Source organism: Trematomus bernacchii, unplaced genomic scaffold, assembly GCF_902827165.1.
Source record: "Trematomus bernacchii unplaced genomic scaffold, fTreBer1.1, whole genome shotgun sequence".
In the NCBI taxonomy this organism is placed as follows: domain Eukaryota; kingdom Metazoa; phylum Chordata; class Actinopteri; order Perciformes; family Nototheniidae; genus Trematomus; species Trematomus bernacchii.
The window spans coordinates 237,261-250,657 of NW_022987678.1; the positions used below are offsets into that span (position 1 = coordinate 237,261).

The window sequence follows — 13,397 nt, forward strand, 5'->3', positions numbered from 1 at the left end:
ACCAGTTTTGACAGCTGCTTGGAAACAAAGCTACTGTCACAAAAAATGTTCTAATTAAATATAAGATTGTGATATTGAAAGAAATCCACACCTCTGTTTCACACATTTACTATTTTTACTATATCACCCACTGTCTCCAAGGAAACTACTCTGGTGAGAAACACAGGAAGTGAAATACCCACTTGGTGGATGATGGACTCGCTGATAACAACTGCAGAAAGCTGTTTGAAGTCAAACTGAATACAGTTTATTGGTATTAAAAAACTTTAAGTTATAGTACATAAGATTTCACTGCTTGTTGATTTAAGCATTGTAATCACTAATTGTGTTTCCTGTGACTGCTTCACAATAAAAGCCACCCAGTGTTTCACCAGTTGAATGCTTGTATTGTGAAGTAGCAGTAAACAGTGAGGCTGATAGCAATGAGATTAAATCAAACTGGATTACATGCTGCATTGGTCCTGTATGAAGGCAGCTTGAATCCAATCAAATAGTGGCATACTCTACCACTATAAAACTACTATACAGAGGAGATTACACACATATATAAAGTTATTTTTGCTTTAAAAAATGCTAACAACAAAAAGTATGAAAATCATTTGTTAGAAAATGTGTTTTTAACCAGAGGTGATACTGGGGCGATGAGTCAATAATAGATTGTTGTTCAACTCAAAATGTATTTATTTTTATATATTTTTCTACTTTATACTCTCAGACAAAACAAGCTGCTTAAATATAACATCTTGCACACATTTTAATGACAAAACAATTATTATATATACCTAAAAAATATTTATAGAGATCAAAATCACTAGAAAACGGTTTCAGATATTATATTTTATTGAGTTTTTATAATTAGTCTTTCATTGAAATCTCTGCCGATTTTCACACAGAAACTAAATAGCCATAGTGCCTCAAATACCAGCTGCAACAAGTTCACACACACACACACACACACACACACACACACACACACACACACACACACACACACACACACACACACACACACACACACACACACACCACACACACTCAGCAGGCGACCCTCTCAGCGTCTCTTGTAAATCTCACTAATTGCCCTGAACACGGTGAGTTCCTCTCTGCTCCTCGTCGTACAGATGTTCTCTCAGAGCTGCACAGCTGGAGGTCTCCTCTCTCCCACTGTCCGCCATCAGACCCTCTCATCTACTGTTGCCACGGCGATAGGGTGCCGATAAAAGGCTAACACTCCAGTGTTTCAGTCTGTCAGTCATAACGCTGCAGCGAAAATAGGGGAAATTGTTCATATTTCAATCGATTCCTGCAGCAAAATGTCTCATATTTGAGTCTCTACTGCAGCACACAAGGTTGATTTGTCCCCTAAATAGATCTAAGTAGTCTATTTGTCATTTAAATAATGCATCTATTCCCTCTTTATGTACTAGAATTACTTAAAGGGCCCGTTATATGCTCATTTTAGTCGAATGGAGGCGTTTTCAGGCAGGGGCGGAGTGTGTGTCTCACAGGGAACACAGTGATTTTAGCCTTTGCCGACCATTTACATGCACACAAACCTATATAACACACTATAAGGAAAGGGACAACCCCAAAAAGCATAATAGGGCACCTTTAAGAGAAGATGCAGTAGGCTGACTAAACTAAATACTATCAACCATCTGCACAAATCAGCTTAAGCAAAGTTACTTTAAACACCTTTTCTTGTTTTTGTGAGATGTGTTTTTTGTCATTTTTACAGCAGAGAATCAGCAGAGATGCAAAATATGAGGACAAAGATTGAGAGACATTCAAAAGACATGCAGCAAAGGATTAGTATTCGGGACATTGAAGTTATATTATGTGTTTTAGGCACATTTCACTGTTTGGCCATTGTGATTTAACAGTGGCTTTACAGTATACTTCCTTTATTTAACCATCTGCCATTATCTCTCCTGCTTTGCTTCAAAATAATCCAGCAGATTTCACAACACACACGTTAACCCAACAAGTTATTTTCCTTATCTAGTAAAACAACAAGCACAACTTTTAAACTCAGAGATATTTACCAAGCCAGAGTCCTGATGGCACGTAAACTGAAACCTCCTGCTTCGAGTCATTAGAGCTCAGCTGCAGACAGTCTTCACGCTGCGATAAATAATGTTTTTATATTCCCAATTACTTAACAGACGGGGAGGAAGGGACTGATGGCGTGCGTGCCGTGTGTGGTTGTTTTTGACAGAGCTGTCTGATCAATTAGCACATCATCAGCGTCTCTGCACATCACTTATTTACTCTGTTCTATTTCCATTACATTGTTCTATTTAGGATGTAGATTTGAGTGTTTTTGACAAAGTGCTTATTCGTCTCTGAACTTAAATAACCTTTTTTTTATCAAAATATGTCACATATCTTAAAAGTGCTGTCATTTCAGCTCATCTAATCATTAATCCCCTGTCCTTTCTATTTCATCTGCAGTTTTTATTGTGATTTATAAGGATTTTAAAAGCTAAATGTCTATTTATGGCCGACTGATAATGGCTAATGATGTCAAGTAACTTTAAAACCTCTAAAAACATATTTCTCTAAAGGGCTAGTGTTACAGTCAGAATAAAAATGCTTATTATGCTCTCCCTAGTCCAAGAAATAATACATACCTGTTTATTCACAAAAATATATAAATGTATGGCTTATGATACACCCTTTGAAGTGTTTTTTTAGATTTTCACATTTGATCAAAGATATGCATTATTAAAGGTAGGGTAGGTAATTCACTTCAGAAACACTTTTTGTTATATTCCATGGAATGCTCTTAACATCCCTGATAGCAATGAATACATTAAATGCTTTGACAATAAATCCATAACAAAATGTTCATCTGTGGAAGCCGTGGCGCTGTGAAAAGCACGACCAATCATCTGAGCCGGCCCGGCTAAAATAACTGGATGGCCTACCTGCCTGTCAGCCTTCCATCTGTGCACAAACTTATCTCGTGCCCTCATTGGTCATGTGTGCGTTCGTGTGTGTTGGAGGAGGGGCTCTGTAAGGAAGTCTGAAGGAAGGGGCAGATTATTTTCGGTTGTGTACTTTCCAATTCTAGCGCACTCGAGCTAGTTTCTCCATTCTTACCTACCCTACCTTTAATGGCAAGATGTGAAAAAATATATTATGCATTTTGTGGCTTTCCCTTTTCCTGTAGTGTGTGATAAAGGTTTCTGTGCATGTACATGGTCTGCAAAAGTTAAAGGGGACCTATCATGCAAAATGCACTTTTGTACGTCTTGTATACATGAATATGTGTCCCCGGTGTTCCAGGGAACTCACCAAGTGCCAGAAAACACAACCCTCTCTATTTTCCTCCATACCCAAATCTCTAAAAAAGGGGCTGCAACGGATCTGATAAAAACTGATCCAGATTTGAACACTGTCCTGACGTCAGGACGGTGGCGCTACGGCTATTGGGCCAACTCCACCAATCAGGAGGAGACAGCCACGGCCATTGCCGTTCGAAAGCGCTGGAGACGCTGTAGTACATATGCCAGGCCAGTAGGTGGTGCTGTTCTCACTGAATCAGCCCTTGCTAAAACAGGGATAAAAAATGTCAAATTGAGCAAAATGAGGCATGGCTAAAATGCATGATCTGTTTGGTATTTTGAAAAAGAAAAAAAGTATAAATATGCCTTATATAGGTATGGTCCTACACTATATTATTCAAATATAGCATGATAGGTCCACTTTAAAGTAGAGTAGAGGCACAAAATATAAATATGAACCGGGAAATGAGCATAATAGGGAGGGACCCTTTAAAAAAAGACTCTTTGCCCAAAAAACTGCAGTTATATCTCCCTGCTGTGAACATCAAACAGACAATATTTGCTTTAAATTGGACCTTGGAAATAGTCCAGATTCAATACATTCTCTCCAGCATTTATTTTTCTTTCCTCCTTTCTTTTGCTGTCATCTTCCTCCTCCTCTTCCTGTGTGCTTTCGGGTTTTTCTTATTATTATTGTGTTGCCTTTGTGCGTCCTCTCTACTCTGAATGGAGCCAGCAGTGTGATGAGATGGCGAGTGAAATTAGTAAATGAGTCATTAAGGATTAATCTGCCCCATCCCCATTGTGTTTAATTGAGCCGCTAGTTTTATGGACAGCAGAAATCAGCCAATCACATTCAATTAAAATGTTGAGGGACGCTCAGATAGAGACAGATAGTGACCACAAAGTTATTAAACACCATTATGGCTTTTGGCTGTTTGAACACTGTCTTTGCAATCACTAAATGGAGGGAGATTTATGCAGAGTGGGGAATCATTATCAGACTATAGTTTGACAATATTTAATCTGACTCTGATGGAGTTAAGAGAATATATAAACAACTTTTCCTCTCCGTTAAAGTCTCTAATCATAATGATCATTCTGACAAACAATGTCCACTTTTTTTATTATTATAATGTGGATTTAAGTTGGCAGTGTTGCATGTTGATGGTTTGTAGATACAGATGATAAAATCGCCTAGACTACTGCAACTCCCTCCTGGCTGGTCTACCTGCATGTGTGTTAGGAAAATATCACTCGACACCAGGTTGAGAATCAATGATCAGGTTCTAGTTTATTCTTGCAAGAAGGAGCAGAGTTAAATCACATACAAAGGATATGGGTTAACTCACACACATGAGGTATGTTGCTCAAAGGAGCAGCAAAAAACATCAGGCTTACTGTGTATAGTCCAAAACACGGAGAGTAAAGCCGTAAAACGAGGTGGCCGCGGGTGCCGGAATGTCAGCCGCGGGTGTCGGAAAGTTGGGTCATCTGGATGGGTCATCTGCGACTTCTGGACTCCCAGCAATGTGAGATAATATAGGAGACAACAAGTACGTGCCTGTCTGCTCAGATTATATCAACAACCTAAAATGCTCTGCCTTCTGTTATCATAAAGAGGCAGCTGCAACGTCTCAGAGCCACACATGATATCAGTGCATTAAAACAACCCAAAGAGTGGAGAAAACAGTATTTCTCCAACAATGTGCCATCCGACCTCTGCAGCTCAGAATGCCTCAGCTCGTCTGGTCTTCAACCTTCCTAAATGTTCCCACACCACAACGCTCCTCCGCTCCCTTCACTGGCTTCCAGTAACTGCTAGAATCCACTTCAAGACACTGGTACTTGCGTACCATGCTGTGAATGGATCTGGCCCTTCCTACATCCAGGACATGGTTAAACCATACACCCCAGCACGTGCACTCCGCTCTGCATCGGCCAAACGGCTCGCTGCACCCTCACTGCGAGGGGGACCCAAGTTCCCATCAGAAAAAACACGTGGGTTTGCTATCCTGGCTCCAACATGGTGGAATGAGCTCCCCATTGACATCAGGACAGCAGAAAGCTTACACATCTTCCGGCGCAGACTGAAAACTCATCTCTTTCGACTCCACTTCGAGCAATACAACTAACAAAGCACTTATATACTAACAAAGGACTGGCTTATCTAAAGCCATTTGAGTAGCACTTGAAATGTTTCGCTCTATGAAACCTGATGTACTTATATGATTCTGTTTTCTTCAAGTTTGTATCTTCTTGGTCGAATGCACTTATTGTAAGTCGCTTTGGATAAAAGCGTCAGCGAAAAGCAATGTAATGTGTAAAGTGATTTAATTTAACTTATGTTGACAAAAACCTTGTATACCGTAACCACTTTTATTTACAAGTGCATAGGATCAAAAAGTCCTTTCGTAAACATTTAGTGCTTAGACATTTATCAGGAAAAACATATTATTTATTACTACTTTGAATTCATTTTGTCCAGTCAAGTACTTTGTTCAAAACATATTTCCTAATCAGCCAGTACCGACATTTTAGGATTTTTGTTAAAGCTTTAAAAAACATGATTTTATGCTTTCTTGTAAAACTGGACTCGTTGTAAAAGTCAGTTTGCGTCTTCAGAGTTGGATTGAACCTACGCCTTGTTCTCTGCCTCCCCGCTGAGACAATCACTCATTTCTCACTTTGAAATCACGACTTGTATACCCCCGAGTCTCGAGTCATGAGAAACTGAGACGCTCTGCGGGGGGGGCGTGAGTCATTTAGATCGCTGGTTGGCATGGACGTCATTCAGAGACGTGGAGAACTTTAAAAAACATTATGAGTGATCAAGTCAAATTCCTCGTACGTTTAAACCTACCTTGTAATAAACCTGTTTCTGATTCTAATTCTGATATGTTGAAGCTTTACTAGATTCATTTTGATATACTCTAACGCTCCCTCTTTACACATAATAACCAGCAGAATTGTCACTTATCCCTTTTACAAATCAAAGGTCTAAGAGACTCTTTTGTAAAGTGGCCCTTCAGTACTAAAGTCAAGTGCAATCCATATTGTTATACACAACCATGCTGTGCATTTATGAGAACAGCATAGTGGCTACAGTTATTGTTACAATGCATTGTGGGACAGTGAATGTTAATGATTCACTGTCAGTTCATTTATTAATTACCACCATTTAACAGCCTGAGATTATATATCTCATCGGAGAACAGTTTCAGTTTATATCACAGGCCACTTATAAACAGAAACTGAATGCTGACAGTATGAATCTGTTATGTGATGCAGATTTTTGTCACCATAGTGTCTACTTTTAGATATATAGTGCCTCTCAGTTTGTGTAAAGGTGACATGACTGTGGTCTCAACTTAAATCAGGAGTTAAAACCACAAGAAGGACAGTGCAATTGAAAGCATTTATAAAATAAGAAAGCTAACTTATTAAATAGAAGAGGCAAACTAACGTGTGATAAAATCAAGTTGGTACAAAACCGTGGTAAAAAAGAATACCATAATAAAAGTAGGTGAACATTTGCTATGCGGAAAAATGACAAAAAGTTAATTCTCCCTGAAATTAAAGTAGTCAAGAAGCAGAGATGGCAAAAGTACACACATCCTTTACTCAAGTATGGGCTTTGAAATGTACTTCAGTAAAAAGTACCCATAACTAGCAGCTGTTTTAAAGAGTACCTGACCTCCCTTTTATATTAATAGAACAATAATGTCATTGTTAGCTAATGAATGTTTCCACGCTGAACAACGGCAACATGACAACGTTTGCATTGGTCCCTCTTCTTTAGAGAAGACCAGGAAATGATGGATACACGGATCGTGTTCAAATCAATAGGCACGCAATGACTCTAAATAATAATGATCACGCCACCAAGCACACATTCAAACTAAAGGAACCAGCCTGTTTGGAAATGAGAGAAGTAGAAAGTACAGGTATTTGTGTTCAACATGTAAGAAGTAGAAAGTACAGGTATTTGGGTTCAAAAGGTAAGAAGTAGAAAGTACAGGTAAGGTATTGTGTTCAACATGTAAGAAGTAGAAAGTACAGGTATTTGTGTTCAACATGTAAGAAGTAGAAAGTACAGGTATTTGTGTTCAACATGTAAGAAGTAGAAAGTACAGGTATTTGTGTTCAACATGTAAGAAGTAGAAAGTACAGGTATTTGTGTTCAACATGTAAGAAGTAGAAAGTACAGGTATTTGTGTTCAACATGTAAGAAGTAGAAAGTACAGGAATTTGGGTTCAAAATGTAAGAAGTAGAAAGTACAGGTATTTGTGTTCAAAATGTAAGAAGTTAAAAGTCATCAGAAAAATAAGTTGTAAAGTACTGATACCAGAAAAATGTACTTAAGTACAGTAACGAAGTATTTGTACTCCACTACTTCCCACCTCTGTCAAGAAGTATTTAATAAAAAAGTGTGATCAATTAGCACCGTGGGGTAATAAAGTATGAACATTATTTTTCTTCTCTTGGTAGGAGCGAGAGCTGCTGGGCCGGATCACGGAGCTGCAGGAGGAAGTGTCCCGGAGGAAGAGTCACGTTGCCCAGCTGGACCACCAGATCCACACCCTGAACGAGAACATCAGCACCCTGACCAAAGAGCTGGAGCTCAAAGGGAAGGAGGTGCTGAAGATCCGCAGCGAGGCCAACCAGCAGATCAGGTACCACTCACAGTACCACAGTACCTCTCCCAGTACCACCAGTACCACTCTCAGTACCATCAGTACCACTCCCAGTACCATCAGTACCACTCACAGTACCACTCCCAGTACCACCAGTACCACTCTCAGTACCACTCCCAGTATCACTACCAGTACCATCAGTACCACTCACAGTACCACTCCCAGTACCATCAGTACCACCAGTACCACTCTCAGTACCATCAGTACCACTCTCAGTACCACCAGTACCACTCTCAGTACCACTCCCAGTACCATCAGTACCACCAGTACCACTCTCAGTACCACCAGTACCACTCTCAGTACCATCAGTACCACTCCCAGTACCACTCCCAGTACCATCAGTACCACCAGTACCACTCTCAGTACCATCAGTACCACTCCCAGTACCACTCCCAGTACCACTCTCAGTACCATCAGTACCACTCCCAGTACCACTCCCAGTACCATCAGTACCACTCCCAGTACCACTCCCAGTACCATCAGTACCACTCTCAGTACCATCAGTACCACTCTCAGTACCACTCTCAGTACCATCAGTACCACTCTCAGTACCATCAGTACCACTCCCATCAGTACCATACTCAGTACCATCAGTACCACACTCAGTATCACTCCCAGTACCACTCTCAGTACCATCCTCAGTACCACTCTCAGTACCACTCTCAGTATCACTCCCAGTACCACTCTCAGTACCATCCTCAGTATCACTCCCAGTACCACTCTCAGTACCATCCTCAGTACCACTCTCAGTACCATCAGTACCACTCCCAGTAGTCAAAGTCAACTTTATTGTCAATCTTTCAGTTTGTGTGTACAGACAGAGAGATCGCAATCCCGAATAGTGCCACTCCCAGTACCACTCTCAGTACCATCAGTACCACTCCCAGTACCACTCTCAGTACCATCAGTACCACTCCCAGTACGACTGCAACACAAAACAATACAAAACTATACTGCACTGTATCGTGGAAGTGGTTCAAACTACAGCCAATGATCATCTGATCATCTGATCATCTTAAAGATAGCAACTAATTGTATTTTGTATATGTCAGTCATTCTCATTCACATTTAAATGTATAAATTAACGAACCTTTTAAAATATATTTTTAATTATATTGGAATCCATTTAATTATATATATTATTTATTTATTTTAATTAACTTTTCAATAAAAAAAAATAAAAACATCCTTATCTTAAAAACCTTATATAATTATATATTATGTTGTAATCAGAATATGTGTTTATTATTCCCTATCTATGCACCATGAACACTCCTGATATAGTATTATAATTGATATAGGTTTTTAAATTGTTACATTGTGTAATGGGTATTATTTAAAAATATTTATATTATCTTTCTGATACATATTATTTGCTATTCTTTCAAATACTTAAAATGTTAATAATGTCGAATTTTTCTGAAGGAAATACATGAGTGAATGAGCCAGTGTGTTCACAAAGCAGTTCCTCTTAATGCACTGTAGCCTGGCAACACTGATGAATATTTCTCCCATGAATGCAGTGTAGTGGTCCTTGAGTTTCCTATTTTATGTTTTCTTTGCCAGTATTTTATGCTGTAAACACTTTAGATATGGTGCTGTTTTTATGTTCTGGCTCCACCATTAGTGCTTAGTGCTTCTGCCATTAGTCAAAAGTAAAACATGTTTTTTTTCTGGTGGTAAAGTTTGATACTTTGAGTTGTGAGAACCAGCTGGTGTTTAGGTTTTTGTTTTGTTGACTCATATTCACTGAGTTGGGGGGGGGGGGTGGAGATTGATACCTCTTGAGTGTTTAAAACTCAAAGTATGTTTAGCTTAGCTTAGCTTAGCTTAGCTTAGTTTAAAGACTGGATTTGGGAAAACAGATAGCCATGCTGTGCCTGAAATAAAAAAATCTGCCTGCCAACACCTCAAATTGTGTTCAAATGGAGCAAGGCATTTCAATTTAAGATAAAAATCCAATGTATCCTGAGAATTGTGGAGAGATTAGGCAACAAAGGAAATGAGACAGGTGAGTTGGTTGCTAGCTCAAAGCTAACATCTGAACAGTAGCCTACTTCGAACAAATGATGCGCCATTTGCATTTCTTTCTGTCTACACACAGGTAAAACTCACAGTTGTATCTTATTTTTTTAAGACGTACAAAAGCAAGTATGAAGAATTGACAATTTGCGGTTGTTGAGTTACATGTTATAACTATTTCTTGATAAACAACTGTTAATAAATCTTGCTAGCACTCTTGGCTATAATGCTAATGTCACTTTTACACTATTGTTTGTGTATGGATTAAACAAAAGTGATTATATTATTGTGCTGCATTGTGCTATTTGGCAAGAGATGTATTGGTGGACAGAGCCATGCTAGCTATTTTATGCTAGGCTAAGCTAGGCTAATTAGCTCCTGGCTCCAGCTCCGTATCGAACGTACTGTGACACGAATGGTATCAATCTTCTCATTAAACTCTCGGAAAGAAAGTAAATGTACGTTTTTCCACAAAAAGATGCACATTTATTTCAAGTGTACAAGTTGAAGTAGCAAGATTAGCAACACGTTATTAGCACTGACGCTTCAGGATAGCCTTGACACCAGGTTTTCCACTCAGAAATGCTCACACTTTCTGCTGTCCCCTCATAATTTCATGTTGTAGAATATCATTATTATATAGGGATCACGATAGTCTCTGCAACCTTACAGCGACATGAAAGAGACAGAAACAGAGGCATGGCAAATCTCTCTCTCTCTCATTGATTAAGGGATGTGAAGGTTATTTAGGGTAACAGCAAATTGGAATCCATAATCATGTTGCTCCCTGCGGCATGTTATGAATTTTTTAAAGCTCTGTATGGCCTATTTGGTCCAGCTTCTCATTAGCATCAATCATGGCGTCACTGTACATGTGTGTGTTTGAAAGGTTTTTTTCCACATGTGTGTGTGCCTGTTCCCATGGTGCTTCTCTCTCTATGGTTACTGAATGTGCTGCTAGTCTTTACATGTATATGCGTCCTCTCTCTTTCTCTCGTTCTGCTTTCAGGCCCATGTGCAGCACATTTCTCCCGTTGTTGTTACATAACTCCCCGTCTGAATCCTGGTCACAGGGATAAAAATAGGCTGATAAATAAATAAATAAATAAAGAGGAAGCAGAGAGAGATAAGATGTGCGCCCCTCGGGGAGAGTTGGCCCAGTCAGAGTGAGAGGCAGACAGACAGCGCTGTTTCTCCTTCATCCCTCACAGCCCTTTCATCAGACTTTTTCTCCTCTTCATTTAATTATTCTCATCTTTTATTCCCATTTTGCATCCTCCTCCTCTCTCTTCAGCTGCGAGCTCCCAGAGTAAAACCTTCTACTTGTTCAAATTGAATACTTCTTTTGATAAGAAGATATATTTATTACATACTTCCTGTGTGTATCATGTTACATTATACATACATGTGATACCATATTCATGTATTTTTCTTTTGCTCTCATACATCGATCTGAAGTGTGGAGTCTTTGATTTAAAGATCGTTGTCTAATAAGACCATTAATTCAAACTTAGACTTATTTAACATTTACATTTTCTGCAGTGAAATGACTAAATCGATGCTATGTTTGGCACCAATGTACTGTAAGCAGAACTAGTGTGGATTTGCACGTCATTATTTTTAAAACGTATTGCTATATCTCTTGGTATGGAAAGCCCTCAACAGTAATCCTGCTTTACATAATACATACATGTAATAACACATTCATGTCTTTTGGTGCTGTGATTTTATTTGCAAACTCACATCGATAGTATGTTGTTATTATGCTCTAGGAATTCATTCTCCCTTTTTCTAATCTCACCAACCTTTCCTCTGTGGAACAATCCATTATGTCCGCTTCTCCTGAGAAACAGATAGAGAGAGGAGAGGCTGCAGCTCCTGATTAACTCTTAAAGGGGAAAATGTCACACTTTAAAAAATGTGTGCTATGCCTGAGACACTGGTGGTGTTTTGTCAGTTGTTTGTTTAATCTGGTCAAAGCTTGATTTGTGATGTTACTGGTATCGCTTTATTCTTACAACTTTCTTTTGTTTTATTACATGACGTATAACAATAGTTCTGTAATAAAAAAAAACAGCACATAACAGCCATGGTCGCCTAACTTTAATATGACCCAGATTGTCTGTTTATACTTTAATTATAATTATGTAGCAGAAGAATATTGTGCATAATAACGAAGTGTCCATTAAAACAGCCAGATACAGGTTAAAAAAAAAAAAGCACAGTTGCAGAGCGTCATCTTTGAGTACTTGTGCTTTACTGTATTCCAGTTTGATGTTACTTACATTTTCACAAGTATGCTAACAATAAATACAAAATAAAGATCGAATGAGTGCTTTTAGTTACAAAATGTAGTCAGTTTAGCTGATAATACTTCTGAAATGTATAGAAATTGAATAAAGGACTCACTTGTAATGGATCATTTTACATTATTGAATTGCAACCTTAACACCTGAACACCTAAACCACTGTGATTACTCTTTTATTATCCATACAGGACACTTTCATTGCTGTTAAACTACAGCCACTTGTTTCAGAATTTCATCCAGATAAGATTGTTTGTAGTAAGTTAAACTCGAGGGGAGGTTTAACATGTTTAAAGAGTCCTGTTAAGTGATTTCAACCTGCACTTAGAAACTACATCATCCCCTCCTCTCTCTCCTCAGGGCTCACGAACAAGAGCTGACGAAGAGGCACGAGAGGGAGCTCGCCGAGATGAGCGCCGTCCACAGCAGAGAGACGCAGAACATGCTGTCAGACTTCAACAAGGCCCAGGAGGTGCTCAAAGACAAGATCTCCGCCCTGCAGATACTGTACGTACACACTGAAGACCACACACACACACACACACACACACACACACACACACACACACACACACACACACACACACACACACACACACACACACACGTATACACTAAACGAGTTCTAACGCACAGAGGAATATCACTTAACTCATAATATCCCCGTGATCAGGTCAACCTATGTGTCCTAGATAATGTAAGTGTGTGTCGTCAACAAGAAGGAACTTATATTAACGGAGAGGTGTTCTCTGGGGATAAAAACAGACGAAACATTCCCATCTGCCGTCAGATTTAAAGGGGACCTATTATGCAAAATGCACTTTTATAAGTATTTTCTACATCAACATGTGTCCCCTCTTCTTCATGTCTCTTCTTCATCAACATGTGTCCCCTCTTCTTCATGTCTCTTCTTCATCAACATGTGTCCCCTCTGTGTAAAGAGACTCTGAAAGTTTCAGGAACAAAGATTCTCTCTCTTTTTGTCCTGATCCATTTATATAAAAACCTGTCTGAAAATGAGCTGATCAGATTTTGGCCACTTTATGATGTCATAACGATGTTTTGTCTTGTGTAACCATTA

At 39.1% G+C, this 13,397-nt stretch overlaps 1 protein-coding gene across 1 annotated transcript in view; it reads left to right on the forward strand.

Moving 5' to 3' along the window:
- LOC117487633 (protein FAM184A-like) overlaps positions 1-13,397 on the forward strand; it is a 181,859-nt gene that overhangs the window by 141,469 nt on the left and 26,993 nt on the right. Inside the window, 2 exon segments of the mRNA XM_034136266.1 lie at positions 7,783-7,967; positions 12,677-12,823. Coding sequence (XP_033992157.1) covers positions 7,783-7,967; positions 12,677-12,823 — 332 coding nt within the window.